The sequence below is a fragment of the Callorhinus ursinus genome, unplaced genomic scaffold (genome assembly GCF_003265705.2).
Source record: "Callorhinus ursinus isolate GAN/ISIS: 27379988/994484 unplaced genomic scaffold, GSC_fseal_2.0 scaffold7, whole genome shotgun sequence".
In the NCBI taxonomy this organism is placed as follows: Eukaryota; Metazoa; Chordata; class Mammalia; order Carnivora; family Otariidae; genus Callorhinus; species Callorhinus ursinus.
The window spans coordinates 59,736,851-59,756,466 of record NW_027397069.1 but is presented as its reverse complement, the minus strand read 5'-3'; the positions used below and the strand labels follow the sequence as shown (position 1 = coordinate 59,756,466).

The 19,616-nt window shown below is 36.5% G+C and overlaps 1 protein-coding gene across 9 annotated transcripts in view; it reads right to left on the bottom strand.

The window, feature by feature from the left end:
* Positions 1 to 15,406, bottom strand: part of TRPC4 (transient receptor potential cation channel subfamily C member 4) — a 199,777-nt gene extending 184,371 nt beyond the window's left edge. For 2 of the 9 annotated variants that reach the window (XM_073894634.1, XM_025874532.2), the window contains exon 1: positions 15,035 to 15,157. Coding sequence is in view for 1 of the 9 variants with exons in the window: in XM_073894641.1 (XP_073750742.1) it covers positions 15,035 to 15,142 (108 nt within the window). In the remaining 8 variants the exon portion in view is untranslated. Of the gene's footprint in view, positions 1 to 5,913; positions 6,158 to 11,599; positions 11,726 to 13,751; positions 14,506 to 14,810; positions 14,832 to 15,034 lie in introns of those variants that run through there. The other 7 variants (XM_073894636.1, XM_073894641.1, XM_073894639.1 and 4 more) reach the window with 7 other exon arrangements.
* Positions 15,407 to 19,616: the final 4,210 nt, after the last annotated feature.

Sequence of the window (19,616 nt, the reverse complement as noted above, 5' to 3'; positions counted from 1 at the left end):
CTATCATCTGGGGAAAAATAGATCCAGTTAGTAGATGACTGAAAGGTTACTGAAGTCATTTTCCAAGAAAGCCTTCAAGCAGATCAGAGAGGTCTATGAGGAGGTGCTCTTAGTCATTAGTACAAATAAAAGTGGCATGATTTTCTGGCAAATCTATGCAAAATGTGTGAAGAAAGAAAGTACTCAGGTCAAGAAGAATTAAGAACTAAAGTATTTGCTTATAGGTCTGTGACATAGAAATGAGATGATCCTCTGAGTCAGGTTTGAGAGACCCCCAACATCTGCGCTATCCTCAAAGACTGTCTTGGGTTATAGCCCCAAAGTCTTCCAGATGGCACCCCCCATCCTTTGGGGAAGCTTGGCTATCTCCCTCCAGATGTACCAAGACCATTGTCTGAAGTCCCATTACAGTCCATTGCAAAGACCTGGATTCCCACAATTACACGAAATCTATGGGCTTCCTGGGTAGGAGACTGGGTATGCAGCTGCCAAGGCTCAGGTCCTTGAAAGGAAGGCATAGCTCAGGGAGAAAGTGAAATCCTAGATCATTATACCTTCCAGCTTGCCCGTGTTGTCATCCCAGTGATACGAAAATATTGTTTCATTCACACCATGGAATATTAAGGAATGAAAAAGAACAAGCTATTGATACACACAAAAACTTGGATAAATCTCAGGGTTAGTGGCCAAGATGCTCCATTGGAAGGGAAGCCTGGCTTTAAGATGGGTTCTCCTGAAGCTCAGAATGGTGTACCTGCTGTTGACCTGAGATGAACTCCTTTCTATGGTGGGTGATGTAGTGTTGAGGACCATGGTCATAACCATGGCATCAGATTTTGTATTGAGGGACAGGTTAGGAATTTCAGCCAATGGACAAATAACCCTTCTGGGACACAGCTGACCAGTACTGGGTCTAGAATTAAATCTAACTCTTCACTATCTTCTGAGCAAACATTTACTCAGGCCATCCACCAGAGCCTCATTGTTCTTAAAGCCAATATTAAAGAAGAAGAGGCTGTGAAAAAAACCTCAATTCTCTAGACCCAAAAGATTCAGCACTGACAACTTTTGTCAGGCCAGAGTTAACATCAATGCCATGTTGGGATCCAACCATGGTCAAGTCTGTAATGGGAATTCAGCATTGCCCCCATTCACTCCTGCATCCCTTTAGCAAAGATTAAAACATTATTTTTTAAAATAGACAAATGCACATCTCAGGGTAAACAAAGTCTGATTTGGATCAAATGAAAACAAGTAGCAGATCTATTGATCATATGCTGAAATGATACTGATGATAAAATTAGAAATAATGTCTTATAAGCAGGTTTGGATGATGTCAAGTTATATTATCTGGTGTAATATAGTAATGTAGTATATCTGCAAAACATCTTTAAGGAAATATATCAGGCCTTAGGTAATTTTAACAGTAACAGTTATAACTATAACACAAACAGCAGTAAGCAATAGCATTTGTATAACAGACTTCAAGTGGGAGAAATTAAGATTACTTAGAAAACCACAGGCCTAAAAAAAATCTCACCTCAGTGATGAAGAGGTCAAATTGCTACTGCATTATATTGCCTCTACTTTTTCTTCAGTTAATAGTGTGTTCGCTGTTCAGTAAGAAAGAGCTATTAATTAGAACTAACTTATAATTGATTTGTGCCAGATTAATATGGTTTTGTTTAGAATTTACTATTTTCATACAAAATACTTTAAAATGGTTGTTTAGTTTCTAATGTCAAAGACTTGCTAATTCTTCAAGAATAATGTTATTTCCACATAAATAAATAAATAAATAAATAAGGTTAAAAATTCCAGAACTCTTTTGCAGTTGCTATATTCATCCCTCTATGGGTACAATACATATTTATACTATATTACGTGAGTATAGTCTCTTCTTTTTAAACAGTTTGACTGAATTTTTCAGCATTAAAGTCAAAATATAAAAGAAGACTTGTGTCTCTATGATGGAATGACATGTAGTGGATTAACAGTCCTTCTGATAACATTTAGAAAAGCTGGGCAAATATAAACAAACAAACAAATAAACCTCTGTCTAAAGAACTGTTGCAGACCTAACTAGGACTTGGGGAGCCAAGATTCCAGATAGACAAAAGCCATAGAGAGGTGAATTGACCTTCTACAAACCATGTTTCCCCTCAAAGCATTTATATAAGGTTCCTATATCCTGGTAAAAAGGGAGACAGATGGAAGTGAGTGTCACACTCAATAACTCTTCTCAAGGCATTTGTTAAAATCTTAAGCTTTGCAAGAAAATAAGACATTTATCAGAAAGCTGCTGAAAATCAGAGCAAAGTATTCATCAATCTCACAAAAATTCAAAGACAAAATTCATTCTTTTGGAACCTGCAATGAGAAGTAGTCTTACTAAATTGCCAAGGTTCTTAGACCCTGGGACCCTATAACATTTTAGCTGGGACAGCCAGTGATTCATAGGATCTTCCAAAGTCCGAAAATTAACCTCTAAGCAGCTCAGCTTGTGACTGGATTAAGAGGTCTAGTCCCATCTTAGCTGCCTGCCAGAGAATAGGGTATATTCTCTTTGGGAGAAGATGGCAAAACTTCTATAATTTTTTTCCACAATTTTTTTATATGCATTTTCCACCTTTAAATAAAAAATTGTGAGGCATTCTAATAAAAACTTAAGAGAAACAGATTAACACATAGCCTTGTTATTGGAATTATTGGCCTCCAACTTTAAACTTAATGTGTTATTCAACAATATTCAGAAATGAGATGGAAAAACTGAAAATTTTATGAGGAATCTAGAATCTATAAAAAAAAGAATCAAATTAAAATACTGCAAGTGAAAAATGTAATAATTGAAATTAATAACTTAATAAATTAGTTTAACAGCAGATAGGACATAGTAAAAACAAAAAAAGGACTCACGGATGGGAAGATAAGGCTACAAAATATATCCAAATTACAGCACAGAGAACAAAAATGGATGGAAAATTCATTATAAAAAGAATTAAAAGACTGCTAGATATATGACAGAGTAAAAAGGTAACAACGTGTAATTGAAGGCCGTAAGTGAGAAGAAAGGAAATTGTAAAACTATATCTGAAGAGATAATGACTAAGAACCTTTCAAAACTGGTGAAATTTATGAAGTCATTTCAAAGAAACGCTCCAAATGTCAAGCAGTGGAAATCCAAAGAGATCACATAAGTACATATTGTGAGACCACAAAAACAAAAGACTAAGAGAAAACATAAAAGCTATAAAAAAATAAAGAACACACTGTTCTCAGAGGAACAACCATCAGACTGATGGCTGACTTCTCAACAGAAATGATGGAAGTCAAAAGTCAATTGGGTGGTATATGTAAAGTACTGAAAGAAAATAATTGCCAATCTAGAATACTCTAACAAATGAAAATAACATTAAAAGTGATGTGAAAACAAACACGTTTTCAATCAGAGACTGAAAAAATTCATTGCCAACATACTGACACTAAACATGCTAATGAGAACTCTTGGTTCCCCACAGAGGCATGGTGTTTCAAGAAGGAAAAGAGGGCATCTGAAGGTAGCAGGTGTGATATATGCAATTTTAAAAATAAAAAAGAAAACTAAAATAGAAAATAAAACAGATTTATAATTATTCTTGAAAAGAATAGAAAATTAAATTTATCCAGCTCAGCCTGCCTAGTGCCCAAAAGCATATGCACATTTTATTTTTATTAAAGATAAATACACTAACCCTCAAATTTATTTCAACATACTCTGGGGTAAGAAATAAAGACAATAGCTCATCAGAAGTCAGATAAACATTTTGTAGTGTTCGGTCTTACATTTACATTTCAAATAATTGGCAAACACTTTCAAAGTACTATTAAAAATTTTAAGAAAATAAACTAAAAGTATTTGTTACATGAATTAAAGTTAAAATGTTAAATTCTTTTTAAAATAAGTGATTAGCTATGATTAATAAATCAGCAACATGTTAAGTATTTTGATGTTTCACATAAGACATTTGAAAATATTCATACAGTAACTGTTAGTATTTATCCTTATGATTAGAGTGAGCATTCATTTTAGTGTAAACCCAAAAAATGGCTAAAAAAATCCCAGCACCAACTATGCAATGATCTTCTCCTCATAACAGAACAGAATGCAATTACTCAATTTTCTTAAACACAATAGATTAAATTCATTGTGCCTTTCCCTATGTATCTAGGGAGAATGTGACAATATGAAATCTCCTTCCTTAGAAACTTTTGCTTAAATCCTTCCTGATATCAAATTTTCTTGAATATATTAGGAAGAAACATTAATCTCTAACCTAAAGAAAAAGAAAGCCATTAATGGTAATTTACCATAAGTCATAATTCAACCGTGAATAAGGATCTTACCATAATTTTGTAAATGTTTAAAAAAATAAATGTTCATCATACTTCCCATCTACATATGGAAGCACCCTGGTCTGTTTGAGGGAGCAGGGAATGTGAATTTGTATATGGCAACTCCTCTGTCATAAACCTCCTGTCCATGAGGGTGCAGCCTCAAACAAGCAGCCCATCTGTGGGTAGAGGGCTGATGAAGTGCAAACAGTAATGATGACTGAATTGCATTGGAAATGAACCAAAGGGTATATGAAACCCTTTGAGTAGTCACTGTCTTTACTGTACTTGTACTGTACTTGTATATCCATTTCATTTTGATTAAATTTTGATTAAAATAAATAATCAAAATAAATTCACTTCTAAATGCTAATGCTTTTATGAGTAGAGATTCTCTTTAATTACATTAAATATTTGACACATAATCCTGGTATATTTTTAAAGATGAGATTTTATTTTGAATCTTAAACCCAGGAGCATTGTAAGAATGTAGCTCAGCTTTCAAATAACTTTCTTTAAATAAACTGAAATGAATCAAAATTGTATGTTTCAAATATACCTAGATTATTCAACAACAATGGATTATTTCAAATATTCAATTTGTTTACCTCTCGGATTGGCCTCTGTCTCTATTTTTACTTCATAAATATTTATGTTACAAAAAAATCAGAGGCTAAAAAAATAAAATCAGAAGTTAAAATATTATAACATAAAACAGATCTGTATTTTGTTGCCAAAAATTATTGCAATTAACTACTAATCTAAAAGGGGGCAATTTCCAATATTTAATTGTACCCAATATTTCAATTCAGCAGTGTAATAACTAGTAAGAAAGTATTTAAGTATATTAGAAAGTTATGCTTTAAATTCTGCTTAGTGGTTCACTGCTAAGTACAATAGAATAGAAATGAGCTTTATTCTTCAAGTTAAAGTTGTTGATATTTTATATGTTGGAAAAATTTCTTTATCATAAGTATACTATTATAATGAAATGTTTTTTCATTAAACCTTCTTTTATTCATGAAAGGGCAAAATCATTTGTTGGTTCACTTTGTTCCAAGAACGTGCTGCAGTGCTAAATGAAAGTATGCCGTTCAGCTCTCTAAGTAGCTTGCACATTACAAATCAAAATGTTAAGCTGTGAGGTTAAAATGAACTAGATAAGCAAATAAGTCTTTTCCCTTTGCCAACATTTTCTTTTTATTCAGCCATACATAGAGATATATCTTATATTTTTAAGTTAAAAAGCTATTTAATACCCCACAGAGCAATGATAACCCTGAAATTTGACTGTTCTTTAGAAATATTTCTTTCTCCTTAACTATGGAGTTTCTCAGAGGCTTAGAAGTAGACACTCTGCTTATTTCACATGATGACTCTCAGAAAGCAAAAATTCTGGCAAAAAGGAATGTAGGTCACAAAATTTTTTTTTTTTTTTTTTTTTTTATAAAAGATTAATGTAGCTAGTCCGGTCCCTTTCTTTGTTCCAATTTAAGACCATGAGAAAGGTGGTCTGTTTCTAGGTCTTCAGTACATTCTCACCTTATGGACAGAGGAGCTGGCTAGGACACACTTGCTGTGGATATTGAGAACTTCTAGATGATTCTAGAATGGAATCTTGAGCCAAGATTTTTTTATGTCCCAAGGCAAAAGGTAGAGCGGAGGATCCAAGTCACTATATTCCTAGCTCTGAAACAGGCTTCTTCTCTTAGGTTTGCTTCATCGGTTCCAAGGAAGATTGGATAACATGTGAAATGTATTACCATAAATCCATCAAGACTTTGGAATCCACTGATCTCCTAAAATACATAGTCTTTGAGTGGTAATTTAACAACATGTACATATAAAAGGAAAACACCATCTTTAATAGTGCCAATATTGCTATTCAAATTTAACATAGATTTATAGTTGGAATACCCAAATCCTATTCTTAAAGGAAACAGTAGTTTGAGGCAAGGAGGATGCATTTGGATTTCTTATAATGTGACCCAATGTTATTTTGTTTAAATTACAAGTATAGATTAAATCTGTTTTAATATAATTTATAGTTCCTCGGTGAGTTCTTTATTTCCCTAAGAAAAGCAGTCGACAATAAAACAGTACCATGTCTCTAAGATAATATGGGATACTGGAGCATGATAATGAGGTTCATGAGAATCCTTTGAAATCTTAAAGAAAAAGGAAAATATCTGCCTCTGTACTTTCAGCATCTAGAAGAGTGATTGTCATGCATTACATAAGCCCTCAATAAAACACCCTGTGTTTGTGTATATACAATATTATATATGTATACAGTATATTATAAAAATTATTTAGTAAGATTTGAGAGTCTTGCTTAAAAAAAGACTTTTGAATTAGATGACCTTCCAAGTCACTGATTACATATCTAACCATGCTACAGGGACACGAATATTGGCAAATAACTTCTCTTGTCTTTAATGGGCTACTTTACATTCTGCTAACAATTTGTATCTCACTGTCTCTGATAATTATTCTGTGGTCATTATTTTAAGAGTTTATCATCCAGGAGCAGTCCCCCATTTTTTTGTTACTTACATTTTGCCTGCATGCAGATGCCCATGTGCTCTCTCTCTAATATGTAAAATATATTATATATAATAATAAATATATTAAAATATATTTAATATTATAGTTATATTAATTTATATTTATCATATATTATATTAATATTATATCTCATATGTAATTTGAATTTTATAATTTATATTTAATTGATGAATTAAAATGTAGGTTTTTAATGCTGGTATATGTTTAAATGCAGATATAGATATGTATGACTCTAGATGAAGTTAAACAAGACCCAATAACTGTGCTTGTCACACTACAACTATCACAGAAGAGAGTTCATTTAAATGTAGTCTTCACTGTGATCTTCAGGATATGCAGCTTCATCCCACCTAGCATGAAGGAGATCTTTACATAAAATGGTACCTTTCCTGTCACAAATAGTGGGGATGGCTACTATATATGAAGCACAATGGATTCTTCATTCTTCACTCAATGTACTTTATGCATCATGCCTGTCCTTTCATCTCCTCTCATGTGGGGATTCATATTGGTGTGTGATCAGTTACAAGAAAGCACAGCATATTGAAATACAGGGGTTGAACATAGCAGCTGACAACAGACCAATCATCCATGCATTCTTTTACTCCATTCATCTATTTAATAAAAAGCATATACTGAATACGAATTGCTCAAATACAGTGAAAATGAAAATTACAATGCAATGTGCTATGAACTATAATCCAGGATCTAGCTTACACAGTTGTGTAGTTTCTTCACTATCATTCAGAGATAAAATATATGAAAAATGTAGTGGAGTATCTGAACACTTTTCATAAACCTTGATTTGCAACAATCCTACTCTCAAAGAAGTAGAATGAAAAGACCAAAAGAAAAAAAAAAAAAAAGCAAAAAGCTCATGCCACCCACAACTGGACATCATGTACTTGTCGTCTTTGACATGGATTCTCAACTTAATTTGCCAAATATAATCACTCCAAAGAAGTCCCTGGCTTTCTTTAGTTCAGTAGGTATTCCTGAGAAATACTTATTATCTGTCCTCTTTCAACTTAGACCACACTTCCCACAGTGTCACAGGACAAAAACTCTCCCTGAAGAATTGTGGCACAGCGCCATGTAAACTAAAACACACTAAATGGTTACACAAACCTTGTGAAAGCGAGCACTATGGAATAACTAGTTGACTGGACATCATGTCCACTGAATAACTGTGGGCTCATTATTTTTGTAACATAGGAAATAATAGGGTATGCAATATATCATACAAGTGCAATGTCATTATTATAACTGGTTTCATTCTATAAATAAATATGCTCAAAATTCAGCCAACTATGGTATTATAAAACCATGAAAGAAGTTAACCATGCTCAATTACAAAAGCATAATATTTATGACAATCTACATCAGTTAAAAACTCACACTTTTCTTTAGCATCTTCTATGTTTCTTAAAGGAATTTACTGTCTAGTTCAGGAGACAGACCTCTACCCACCTGCAAGTTAGAATATAACAAGAGTTTTGCTTCTATTTATACTTGCAACACCTGGAGACAGGAAGGAAACTCAAGGAGAAAGTAATAGTGAACTAGAGTTTAGTGCTTGGAGAACATTTTGACAGGGGGCAGTAAGGGAAAATTTATTATATACAGAGGGAGCTTTGCCAGAAAATGCAAAGATGAAGGGTTTATTCATGTGTCATTCATCTAATTATTCAATTATTCACTTACTAACACTCAATAAATATCTACTGAATGGTTACCATTTCAGTGTTAGTTTTTGTAATGGTATTACACATATTCAACAAAATTACTCCTTTAACTTCAATGTCAACAGGCCTTCGGACATAATCACTTTTTTTTTTTTTAAGATTTTACTTATTTATTTGACAGAGAGAGAGAGGGAACACAAGCAGGGGGAGTGGGAGAAGGAGAATCAGGCTTCCCGCTGAGCAGGGAGCCCGATGCAGGGCTCGATCCCGGGACCCTGGGATCATGACCTGAGCCAAAGGCAGACACTTAACGACTGAGCCACCCAGGTGCCCCAATCACATTTGTTTTAACTGCAGGTATTATCTTTGAAAAAAAAAAGTGCCAAATTTCTTAAAATGTGTTACCAGCTGATAGATGCCTTCTGGGATGTCTGAATGAAAGCTCCCCTGATTAAATACCAATGAACATTAAAAATAATTAGGCAAATAAGATTTCAGATAAAATTAAGACAAAAACATTGTTTAGAAGTTTTATATAGCATCAATAAGATACAATATAAACCTAATATGTCTTAACATGATTGCATTTTCTATAAACAAAGATAGTTTATTAACAGCCTAGAGATGTTTCAAAGTTTGGAATGAGAACTTTTTATTTACAAATTGTAATCTAATGGCTCTTTAAAGAAAAAAATTATAACCTCAAATTTTATCCGTAAAAATAAACCGTTTTTTTCTTTCCATACATATTACATTTATATTCAAGAAGAAAGGAAATAATTTTGAGAACAACCTGCTTGAGGTGAGAGGCTTAGCTTCTGCTCTGCTTCAGAACTGTTAGAGCTTTAGTTAACAGAGTATTGTTTCATAACTCATAATGGGGTAGTTTATGTTCCAATGTTAAAACATTCGAAGAATTAAAGAAATAAATAGCTATAGGAATACCATGAACATATGAATCTTGTTAAGAGATTACTAATTTTATTTTGGAAACCATAAGAATTAAGTAAAAAGAGTGTCAGTTTTAGAATCAAATAAACAAGGGTTCAAGTCCTGACTCTGCCACAAAGCAGCTTTGTTATTTTTTAGAAATTTAGTATTTTCAGATTCTTCGAAAGGTGGCAATGATACTTTGGTTTTAAAGTAGATGTGAAAATAAACATGAGAAAAACTTTTTTTAAGTTCCTAGCATAGTGCCTGGCACACATTAAGTACCCATAAATATTGGCCCCCTCTCTTTTTCTCCTTTCCTTCGTTCATAATACTTCCTGTTTTCTGTCTTAAGCAAGTTTTAACTTTTGATGAAATTTGTTCAAGGAAATTACTTATGTTGCCGTTTTCAACATATTTAAAAAATACAATAGCAAATTACAGGCAGAATATAATGAATGCATTTCTGCTTTATTTCATTGCACTTGCCATTTCTCGAAAAGAATGCAGTGTGCTCGATAAAGCGATCAAGGCATACTTTTAAATTAATGTTTTAATTGACATTTCTAATTGTATGTGTAAAACTGTGCCTATGTCATTTTTTGCTCCTCGCGAAGCCATTACTCTGTGACACTGCTGTATTTCAAAGGAAACATTTTTTAAAAGGAGACAAAACGTACACTAATAATAATGGGAAGTCACCTACAGTTTAGTTACAAGAGTAGATCCAGTACTGAAACCATTATCTCTTTTTTGTATCCTATTTAAGTGAAACTGAATTTTCAGAAGGATCACTGAGATTTGTAAAAAATTTAAATAGATCACTTCATTTACCAGAGACTTCAGAGAACAATGTAGTTTTAAATTGGTATATTTTCAAAGCATGTGTCTTTAATTTTTATTTTAGCGAATGAATTCCTTCTTTTTCCAAATGTACTTTTTCATCATAGAGTGGTTTTGGCAGTACTAATGTTCTCAGAGATCAGGTCTGTATTTGTGCTGATTAAAAAGATATAGCCATGATACCCTATCCCTGATCAAAATATTCTCAAATCTCTTAAAATATTGAGATCTCATTGCATCTGGGAGGGTTAGAAGTAGACATCATAAGGACAGGAAAGAGTTTTGAAGCAGTATTTCATCACCACTAGATAGAAGCAACTATCCAGTGGAACTGGGGTTGAATTAACCAGTTTTAATGTGTATTTGGGGTGGGGAGGTGATAGGCATAAATTAGGTGAAAAGACAAGTCTTTTATTTTGAGCTGTCTCCTCAATCTCATTTTCAATGACAACCAAAATGCTTATGCGAGGTTTTCCGTAGATATTAAGAAGGTGAGTAGTATTGGCTTCAACTTAGCCCAGAAAATACAATGTAGAAAGTAAAGATGTACATTAGAATCTGATCTCACAAAATGTTTGGCAATAATGAATTTGGAAAAGAAAGATTTAATCATTTATTATATTTCCCATCACCTAGCCTGTTTTAAACAATAAAACAATCATCTTTTCATAAGAAAATATTCAGTCCACAGTTTTATTGTCCTAGTTAATACTGTTCAGCAATTTTTGTATATCTATATTTACAAAATCTTTCATGTCTTTGAGCACTGATATTCACAATTTTAACTACTGAACATATGCGTGTATATCTTTATTTGTGTTACTATATATGAAGTAATTAGAAAAGATAGATTATTTCAGCTCTTAGCTGTTAAGTGTAATGTTGATAATCTGAACTGCCATAAATTATCCTGGCAACTAAACATACAGTTATAAAAACATGCCAATATTCTCAACAATATACTTATAAAAATATTTTTTTTAATTCAGTGGGGTTAGTCAGCATACCCTAAAGGCTATTATTATTATACTTCAACAGAAATTCATCGTGCTTATGACAGGCTTTAAGTTTAAAAGTTTAAAATGTGTGTGCTGAACAAGATATACAAGATATTTGAATTTCTCCTAATCAGAAAAGAATAAAAGCAATGTTTCAGATATTTCTTATTTATGTAAAGTATGAGTTAGTTAAGGTTATCTTACATGGAAAGTTATTTGGTCTCTTACTACTTCAACAGTCAAAGTGGCCATAAAATTCACAGAGAACTTTAATTTTCTCATAGTTTTTTTTTTTTTCTGTGCATTTTAATCTTGACCTTCTGGGAATAACTGCAACAGAAAAATAAACAACATAAAAATTACAAAATTTTATAGCTTATAAATAATGGAAATCTATTTTACCTTTTATAAATCTTTCAGAACGACCATTAAGCAAGTTAATGGAAAACAGCTTATTTTCCAAAATCAGAGAGTTTTAGAAACATTGTCAATATTCGAAAGGTTTTACTAAAGAGACATTTCTTCTATCTGTTGAGCTCTAATAAATACTTTCTGCTTTGATGAATGCTTGTGTTTCTTTAAGTTCTTAAGAGGAAAAACTTTTCTAAATTTGCAGTCACACGTCTTCTCACCATGCCTTATTTGAACTATCTATTGATCTAACAGTATATTCATTATATTTATTCACTTGAATATTAAGCACCTCTTGTGTATCAGTCTCATTAACCAGTCTGTGTTTCTTTTGGAGGGTAATTTTCTTGGCATAAATTTTTCAGCTCTTCACTCCACAACAGCAAGTTTGCAGAATTGCTGAGCTCTGATCAGAGCTTTATTGAAAGGCTCTCCAGCTCTATGGTTTCTTATTCATAAGCAATGTAAGTGCTTTCTTTCTTTCTACCTGCACTAACTTTTATTAATACAAGACATTTGCATAAAGTACTTTGATAAAACCCATTTAACTTCTACTGATGTGCTGATTTGCCTTAACTGCATTAATTCATAAATACAGTTTCTAAAATGCTTCTTTAACAATGTCTTTCCTGAATTTTGATTCTAATATCTGAAGTACTAGTTATTCCTGTATCTTGATTTTTTGCCATAAATACTTGAGGGGAAATGTTTCCTGGTATGCTGTCAGGGTGAATAGAAGTAGGTATTACAAATGTCAGTTTAAATAGCAAACCTTAACACAGAGATGACGATTTCAATGTTGTAACATATCCACACACTTTCTTACTCTCATTGTCTAATTCAGTTTTATTTAAAAAAAAAAAAAACCTTTAGTTGACCATATTTCCTTAAAGAATTTGTAATATGTTCTGTTGTGATTATTATGATCGAAAAACCAGAAATTATATGAAACCTGAAAGATTTTTTTTCAGTTTTACAAGTCTATTCTAAATTTATTTTTTAATAAAACAAGTAAGCCTTGCTTCTGCCTCCTCCCACTCCTCTGGCTTGGTGCTTACTCAGTGAGCAGTGAGCAACCTGCTGCACTTTATAGCTGTGGAATTTAACTGGGAAGGGTCTCCCTAAGAAACCATGTGAACAAGGATGCATCATAGAGCACCCAACATAGTGAATACAGACAAGATAAGAGCTCCCTTTTTTCAGTCTCCCCCGAATCCTCCATCCCTTGCCAGTGTTCTCTAGTCTCTAGTCACAAAAGGCAGATGAGTTCACAGCTGGAACAACAAGTTGTGCTGTGAATCTCAGTGATTTACCCAAGTAGCAAACAGGGTCTATTGGCTTAATTGGAATTTCAGTTGCCAAGCGAACTAGGAATCCCTAGCGTTGGTCCAGCAACACGGATAAAAGTGTTTCTGTTTCTTGATAGAGAATGAAAATGACGCAGAGTGTAATTGATCGACAGGACATTGATCACTTTCCTTTCTTCATTCCCCCAGTTTAGGAGCCAGCGAGTCTAGGGCTCACTCATATACGCCCAGGGGCCACCAAGATCTCCATTTTCCCCGAATGCATAAAAGGCTAAAAACAGCCTTCCTCCCCAGCACCATGGCGTGGCTGCAGCTGCTTTGTTTACCATATAAGTCACATCAGGGGTTCACTCCTCGCCTTCTCCCCTGCTTTAAAGCCGGGTGCAGTGAGAGGCTGAGAAGCATCCCCAAACTCCCGCTCAGCCCAGGTCAACCACAGAAAGCTTCACAAATCCGGTCTGGAGCCTTAAAGAGAAACCATGCAGCCGGAGCCTTTTGAACTCGTAAACCCGCAGGGACGTCCGCCTCCCAAGAGGGAGCCGGCTTCCCAGGCAGCTTGAGAAACTTAACCGAAATCCCAGAAAGGAGGCGAGGTGCAGCTCCGGTCAAACGGAGCTCTGAGGCGACACCCTCTTTACCTGCAAAGTTGGCAATCTTCTGGCTGAAGAGCGATCGATCCAAGGACATGCGGCGCGAGTGCTATGCCCGGTGAGAGCACGCCCGGCAAATTCCAATGGGATTTCCTTAGTCGCTGCCGAGTTTTGGAGCATTCCAAAGAAAACGCACGAAGCTAGAGCCCACGCAGCTGGCACCGAACTGGGCGGAGTGAGGATGCTCTGAGAGCGGTGCCATGGGAGGCGGGGGAGGGGCAGCCCCGGAGAGGGAGGTGAGCTCCCGGGGAGGAGAACTTCGCCCACCCCCGCCCCCACCGATCCCTTGGGATAAAGTTAGCGTTCCCACGGCTGACAGCGGATGTGCCCAGAGGAAGATACCCCGCCCTCCGTCCCGGGCGGCTGCCTGACTCAGGGTCCACACAGACCCTGCTGGGTAGGGACGGCCGGTGAAGATGCGCGTCCCACGCCCTGCTCTGCGTGGCCGCGGAGGGGACCCGCGCGCGGGCGGGCGCTGACGCTGGCTTCCCGGCTCCGCTGCCCCCAAACAGCCGCCGCCTCCCTGGGCCAACTCCTTGAGGTCAGCCAGTTGGGCAGGAGGGCTCACCACAAGCCAGCCGTCGGCCAGCCAAGTCAGTGGCCAGAACCCACCGTGTGGTCCTGGGTGCCGGCCAGACACACCTCCAATCTTTGGGCGGGCTCTGCAGAGATGTCAGACTTCAGTTCGCGCCAGGACCCGTCTTCTGAACGTTCCGCTCCCAAACCAGTCAACAAGCACCCAGGCGGCAGGTCGCCCGACTTGAAAAAAGTAACCCCCACTCCCACCCACCACCCGAGAACTCTCAAAAGCTTCTCCCACTCCGGCTCCTCCGGGCTCCCGGCACCCCCTCTCCCGTCCTCAAGGTGTCAGACTTCCCCTGCAAGAGCCGGAGTACGCGGCTTGCCACTAGTGTCAACAATTGAGACAGTCGCAATGAATAAATGATGAGGCACGGTGTTCCATCCACCCCCACCCAGTTCGGTCTTTCCAACAAGCATAGGAACTCAGTAAGTTTCCAAATATTAAATAAAACCCCAAACACGCACCAGCCTAGGAGCGCGAGGTTCGGTGTCTTCACGTGGGGAAGGAGTGTGTGTGAGTGTGTGTGTGCGCGCGCGCGCGCGTGCGTGTGTGTGATGCTCGCATCAGCGTACTGAGATTTCAGGATAAAAGTTACCTCTTGGCCAATCTCTTTGGAGTTCACACACTAAAATAAGGCTAAAGTGCTGAGAGCAAATACCATATATTGGTAAAGTTGGCAGTAACTTACTTGCTGTAAATGCGACGTGGTGGTTCCCAGCTTGTGACTCACGGAGCCTTGGTTGGTCACGGCCCCATGACTTGAGAGTCCATTTGTAAAATAAAGAGTGGCGTCCATGCGGAATCTTGGCTAAGGATTATCCGCTTGAGACCTGCGGTTTCTACTTGATTTCCTTTATTTTCCGAAAGCCCCGGGGTGAGCTGTGGGTCGCCGTCGGCGGCTCAACAGTTGCCTGCTCTAGCTTCGGGCTGTGCAACAGATGAGTGGCAACCCTTTCTTCCCGTCCCAGCCACGCGATGTTACACCTTCTGGGAATCAGCGCGGAGCGGACTGAGAGGAGCACCAGTTTCTTCCCAAGGAATATTCCCCAAGGGAGCCAAGAGTAGGCGGCGAGCCGGCACTCACACGCAGACTCCAAAGCGCAAAATTAAATTTCCTTCTTGGGTTTTTTTTTTTTTCCATTTTTTTTTTCCTTTCCTCTTTAGTTCACCTGAGTTGAGTTTTTTTTTTGGGGGGGGGGAATATTTACATGAGTAAAGAGAATATCACTAGAGTTCACCCACTTGTGTGATGTGCATGCTGCTTTTTTTCTTTTAAATCACTTTTCTTATTTCTAAATTTCTCTTTCTCTCTAGTTTACTGCTCATCTCCTGTGTTTATCTCAAGCTCAGCCTTGACACGGGTTCTAAATTCTTAGGAGCACTACCTCTAGATCATCCCCTCCAAAATACTGAACTGGTTCCTAGAATAGCTCTCCAGAAAACAAAGGCAAGAACAACAAAAGAAGTCCCTTCTTTCCTGAATCTCTTTTTACTCCTAACCACAAAAATACATTAACATCTTTAAATGTTTTGTTTAGTTTTCTTAATGTTAAATGATGAAGCCATATTTTATAAAATATGCAAGAACACATCTATCTGTAGACATGGTAATGAACTTTATAATAAACACAAGTCTGCTTTCTATTTAACAAAGGGGGATATATATGAAAATCTGTTTTATGCAATACAACTGTAATTTTTTTAATATTTTTTCAGGAAATAATTCATCTTCCTGTTCATCATCAATAACTGAAATGTTTTAGTGCCTAAGAAAAGAAAAACGAAGCTAACAATTATGATGTAATCTTTTGTCTCAGTCAGATAAACAAAATTTTGCATATTCCGTTTCAGTGTGTCTTTAAAAATAAACCCCTAGTAGAATTACACTTACTGAGATAAATATATGTCTTTATATTTTAAAATACATTTAAAAAAAGTGGACCAGTGACAACACATAGCTATTGATTAGAAATTAAGAACTTTACTTTGCAATCTTAGCATCTGTACCAAATTGTATACCTCCTCCTATCTCTCTAAGGATATATTTTCTGTAACAAAATTCCATCTCTGTCATGATGTTGGTGAGAGACATTTTGTCTATTTCCTTAAGTTGTTTTTTCCATAAGAAATGTGCCTGTGAATCTACAATAAATACAAAACGGAAAGGAACAGTGAGGACAGCCATCTGAGTGAGCTGTGTTTCCATGGGAAGAAGAATGTTCTATTGATCCTGGAGCCTGTTTTCAACAGTTTCAGGTGATTATTGATTGCTAACCTCATGCCACCTATTAAAATGATTAGCAATTACAGGAAAATTATTTGAAATCTTTTTAAACAACACAGTGAACTCTATACCACAGTCATCAGGAATAGAAGGAGGAAGGTTTGCTTGTGGTTTTTGTTTACATTTTGGAAAATACAAATTTGGCATCATTCCATAATCCTGCAAAAGCAATTTACTGAAAATGCAATTCATTGACGCCAAAGAAATTTATGAGAAAATGTTATATATTTACTGGGAATTTCTTTTTAGTACCTTAGTTAGAAAAACAAGAAAGCACTCTTGTTTTGAAGTTAGCAAGAGACAAGTGACCCTAGACATAATAGCAGTAAAACAGTTCTCTGCTTAAATATATTGTGGAGCTGGAATTCCAATTGTATTAGGAACTCAACTTTCAACTTAATTTCTGAAATGATACTTCCACTTAGGAGCTGATATGTAGTGTGTGAAGCACTTTCTTCCAAAGCAGCTGTATCTCAGACTTGGAGGCAATCACAGACAGGTATTTGGAAAATGGTTGTTCTGTACATGTATCACGGTCATTATTTTATGTGGTGGTAATACTCTGTATATCTGTATATAATGTATGCTATCATCAGATACATGACAATGGCTTTTTTTTAGGCAAATTTGGGGAAAAGGTGAGCATTGTCTTTGAAGCCCATGGGACCTGCCTTCTATCTGTACCACCGGGACTTTTCCTTATCCTGCACAAGGCTTTACCCAAAAACCCTCGCTAAAGGGCTTGAGGTCGCTCAACTTGCCTTGTAGATAGATAGCGGTTCCTGCTCCAAGTTTTCCCACCCCCTCTTTTGCCATCAGTTGTAACTAGGCTTCGATCTAATCCACATGGATCATGCTATCCACACAGCTTTTTACCTGCCTTTTAAAAAGTGTTAATATTCTTTCTTTTTTTTTTTTTTAAAGATTTTATTTATTTGTTAGAGAGAGAGAGAGAGAGAGAGAGAGAGAGCATGGGCGAGACAGAGAGTGAGCAAGGGTACAAGCAGGGGGAGCTACAGGCAGAGGGAGAAGCAGGCTCCCTGCTGAGCAAGGAGCCCGATGCGGGACTCGATCCCAGGCCACTGGGATCATGACCTGAGCTGAAGGCAGACGCCCAACCGACTGAGCCACCCAGGCGTCCCTAAAAAATGTTAATATTTTCTAAGTTACTAGGTTTTCTTTTTAAACATTTATTTTAATAATTCACTATACATTTCTATGAAATACTTAAGTATTCTCAAGTCTTGCAAATGTGGTTTGTTTTTATAGTATTATTCCCTAGTGTAAGACTTCGTTGAAAGACTTGTCTGTACAATCGGATTTTGTCCTCAGAATAGATTCTTAGAAATAGAACCACTACACCAAAATGCAGGAATATTTTAAAGTCCATGATGCATATTACATAGGTTTTATGGAGCCCTCATTAAACGGGGCATACATAATCTTCTTTTCCCTCGTTTCCTTCTATATTTTTGTCAACTCGCTATTTTTGAAGAATGGCATCTCAATGTAATGGGTTGTATTATTTAAAAATACGACCTTGGGGCACCTGGGTGGCTCAGTTGGTTAAGCGACTTCGGCTCAGGTCATGATCCTGGAGTCCCGGGATCGGGTCCAGCATCGGGCTCCTTGTTCAGTGGGGAGCCTGCTTCTCCCTCTACCCTCCCCTCCTCTCATGCTCTCTCTCTCTCTCAAGTAAATAAAATCTTAAAAAAAAAAATGACCTTTACATACTTTTTTATGCTTTGCTATTTGTTTCTTTTCTTGTGAGTTTATATACTTTTCCAATATTTATAGGGGTTTTAGTGCTATTTCCCCATTTGATTTGTAATAGGTCTTAATACAATAAGAGCATTAATTACTTACATTTATGGTGGATATTGCTTGTTTTTTATGTATTGTTAAAATGTTGGGTAATGTTATTAGTTTTAAAAAAGGTCTAATTCTCACATACTTTAAACTTTCACATTTTCCCTGAATAGCTTATTTTAGTACTTTAATATTACTAGAGCCTTTTCCCCTCTTATGTTCACCAATTTCTTGAGCATTTGTTTTAATAATTTCATTTCTTATAGAACTGCTTAGTTATTAATTTTATGAACTCCATAGGGTCATGCTACCTATGTTTGAAATCCCAGTCTTAACATTCATTCAACAAACATTTATGGAGTCTATATTAAGTGTGAAGCACTGTGCTAGGTGCTTAGTATACATCTATGAACGAAACAGATGAGATCCTGTCCTTGTATAACTTATAGTTTAGGGAAGACAAACCAAACATAGTAAACATATTAAATAAGTAAATTATATGCAATATTCAAGTGTGATTCAAAGGACAGGGTATGGAGATTAGAAGTGCTAGTGGGAGCAGACAGCAAGGTGTTGTGGGTTGCAATTTTAGACAAGTTGTCAGGATACTTTCAGTAATATGGAGGCATTTGGGCAAAGACCTGAAGGTTAAGTTATGGGCATGAGGATTAATTGGAGGAGCAGTTCCAGGTAGAGCAATAATCTGATCTGATTTATGTTTTAAATGATTATTCTAGGGGCACCTGGGTGGCTCAGTCGTTAAGCGTCTGCCTTCGGCTCAGGTCATGGTCCCAGGGTCCTGGGATTGAGCCCCGCATCGGGCTCCCTGCTTGGCAGGGGGCCTGCTTCTCCCTCTCCCACTCCCCCTGCTTGTGTTCCCTCTCTCACTGTCTCTCTCTCTGTCAAATAAATAAATAAAATCTTAAAAAAATGATTATTCTGGTTGCTTCATTGAGAATAGACTGTGGCAAAGCAAGGGTGAAGGCAAGGAGACCACTTAGGTCAACAAAACAAACCAGGAAATATGGCGTGGACCAACTTAAATCCGGCAGAATTTTCCACAGTGTAGGATGTAAGAAGAGTTAAGGATGGCCATGAGATTTTTGGCTTGGGTAACTAGATGACTCTGAGTAAATAATGTTCTGACCAAGAGATGATAGAGGATAGGATATGTTTT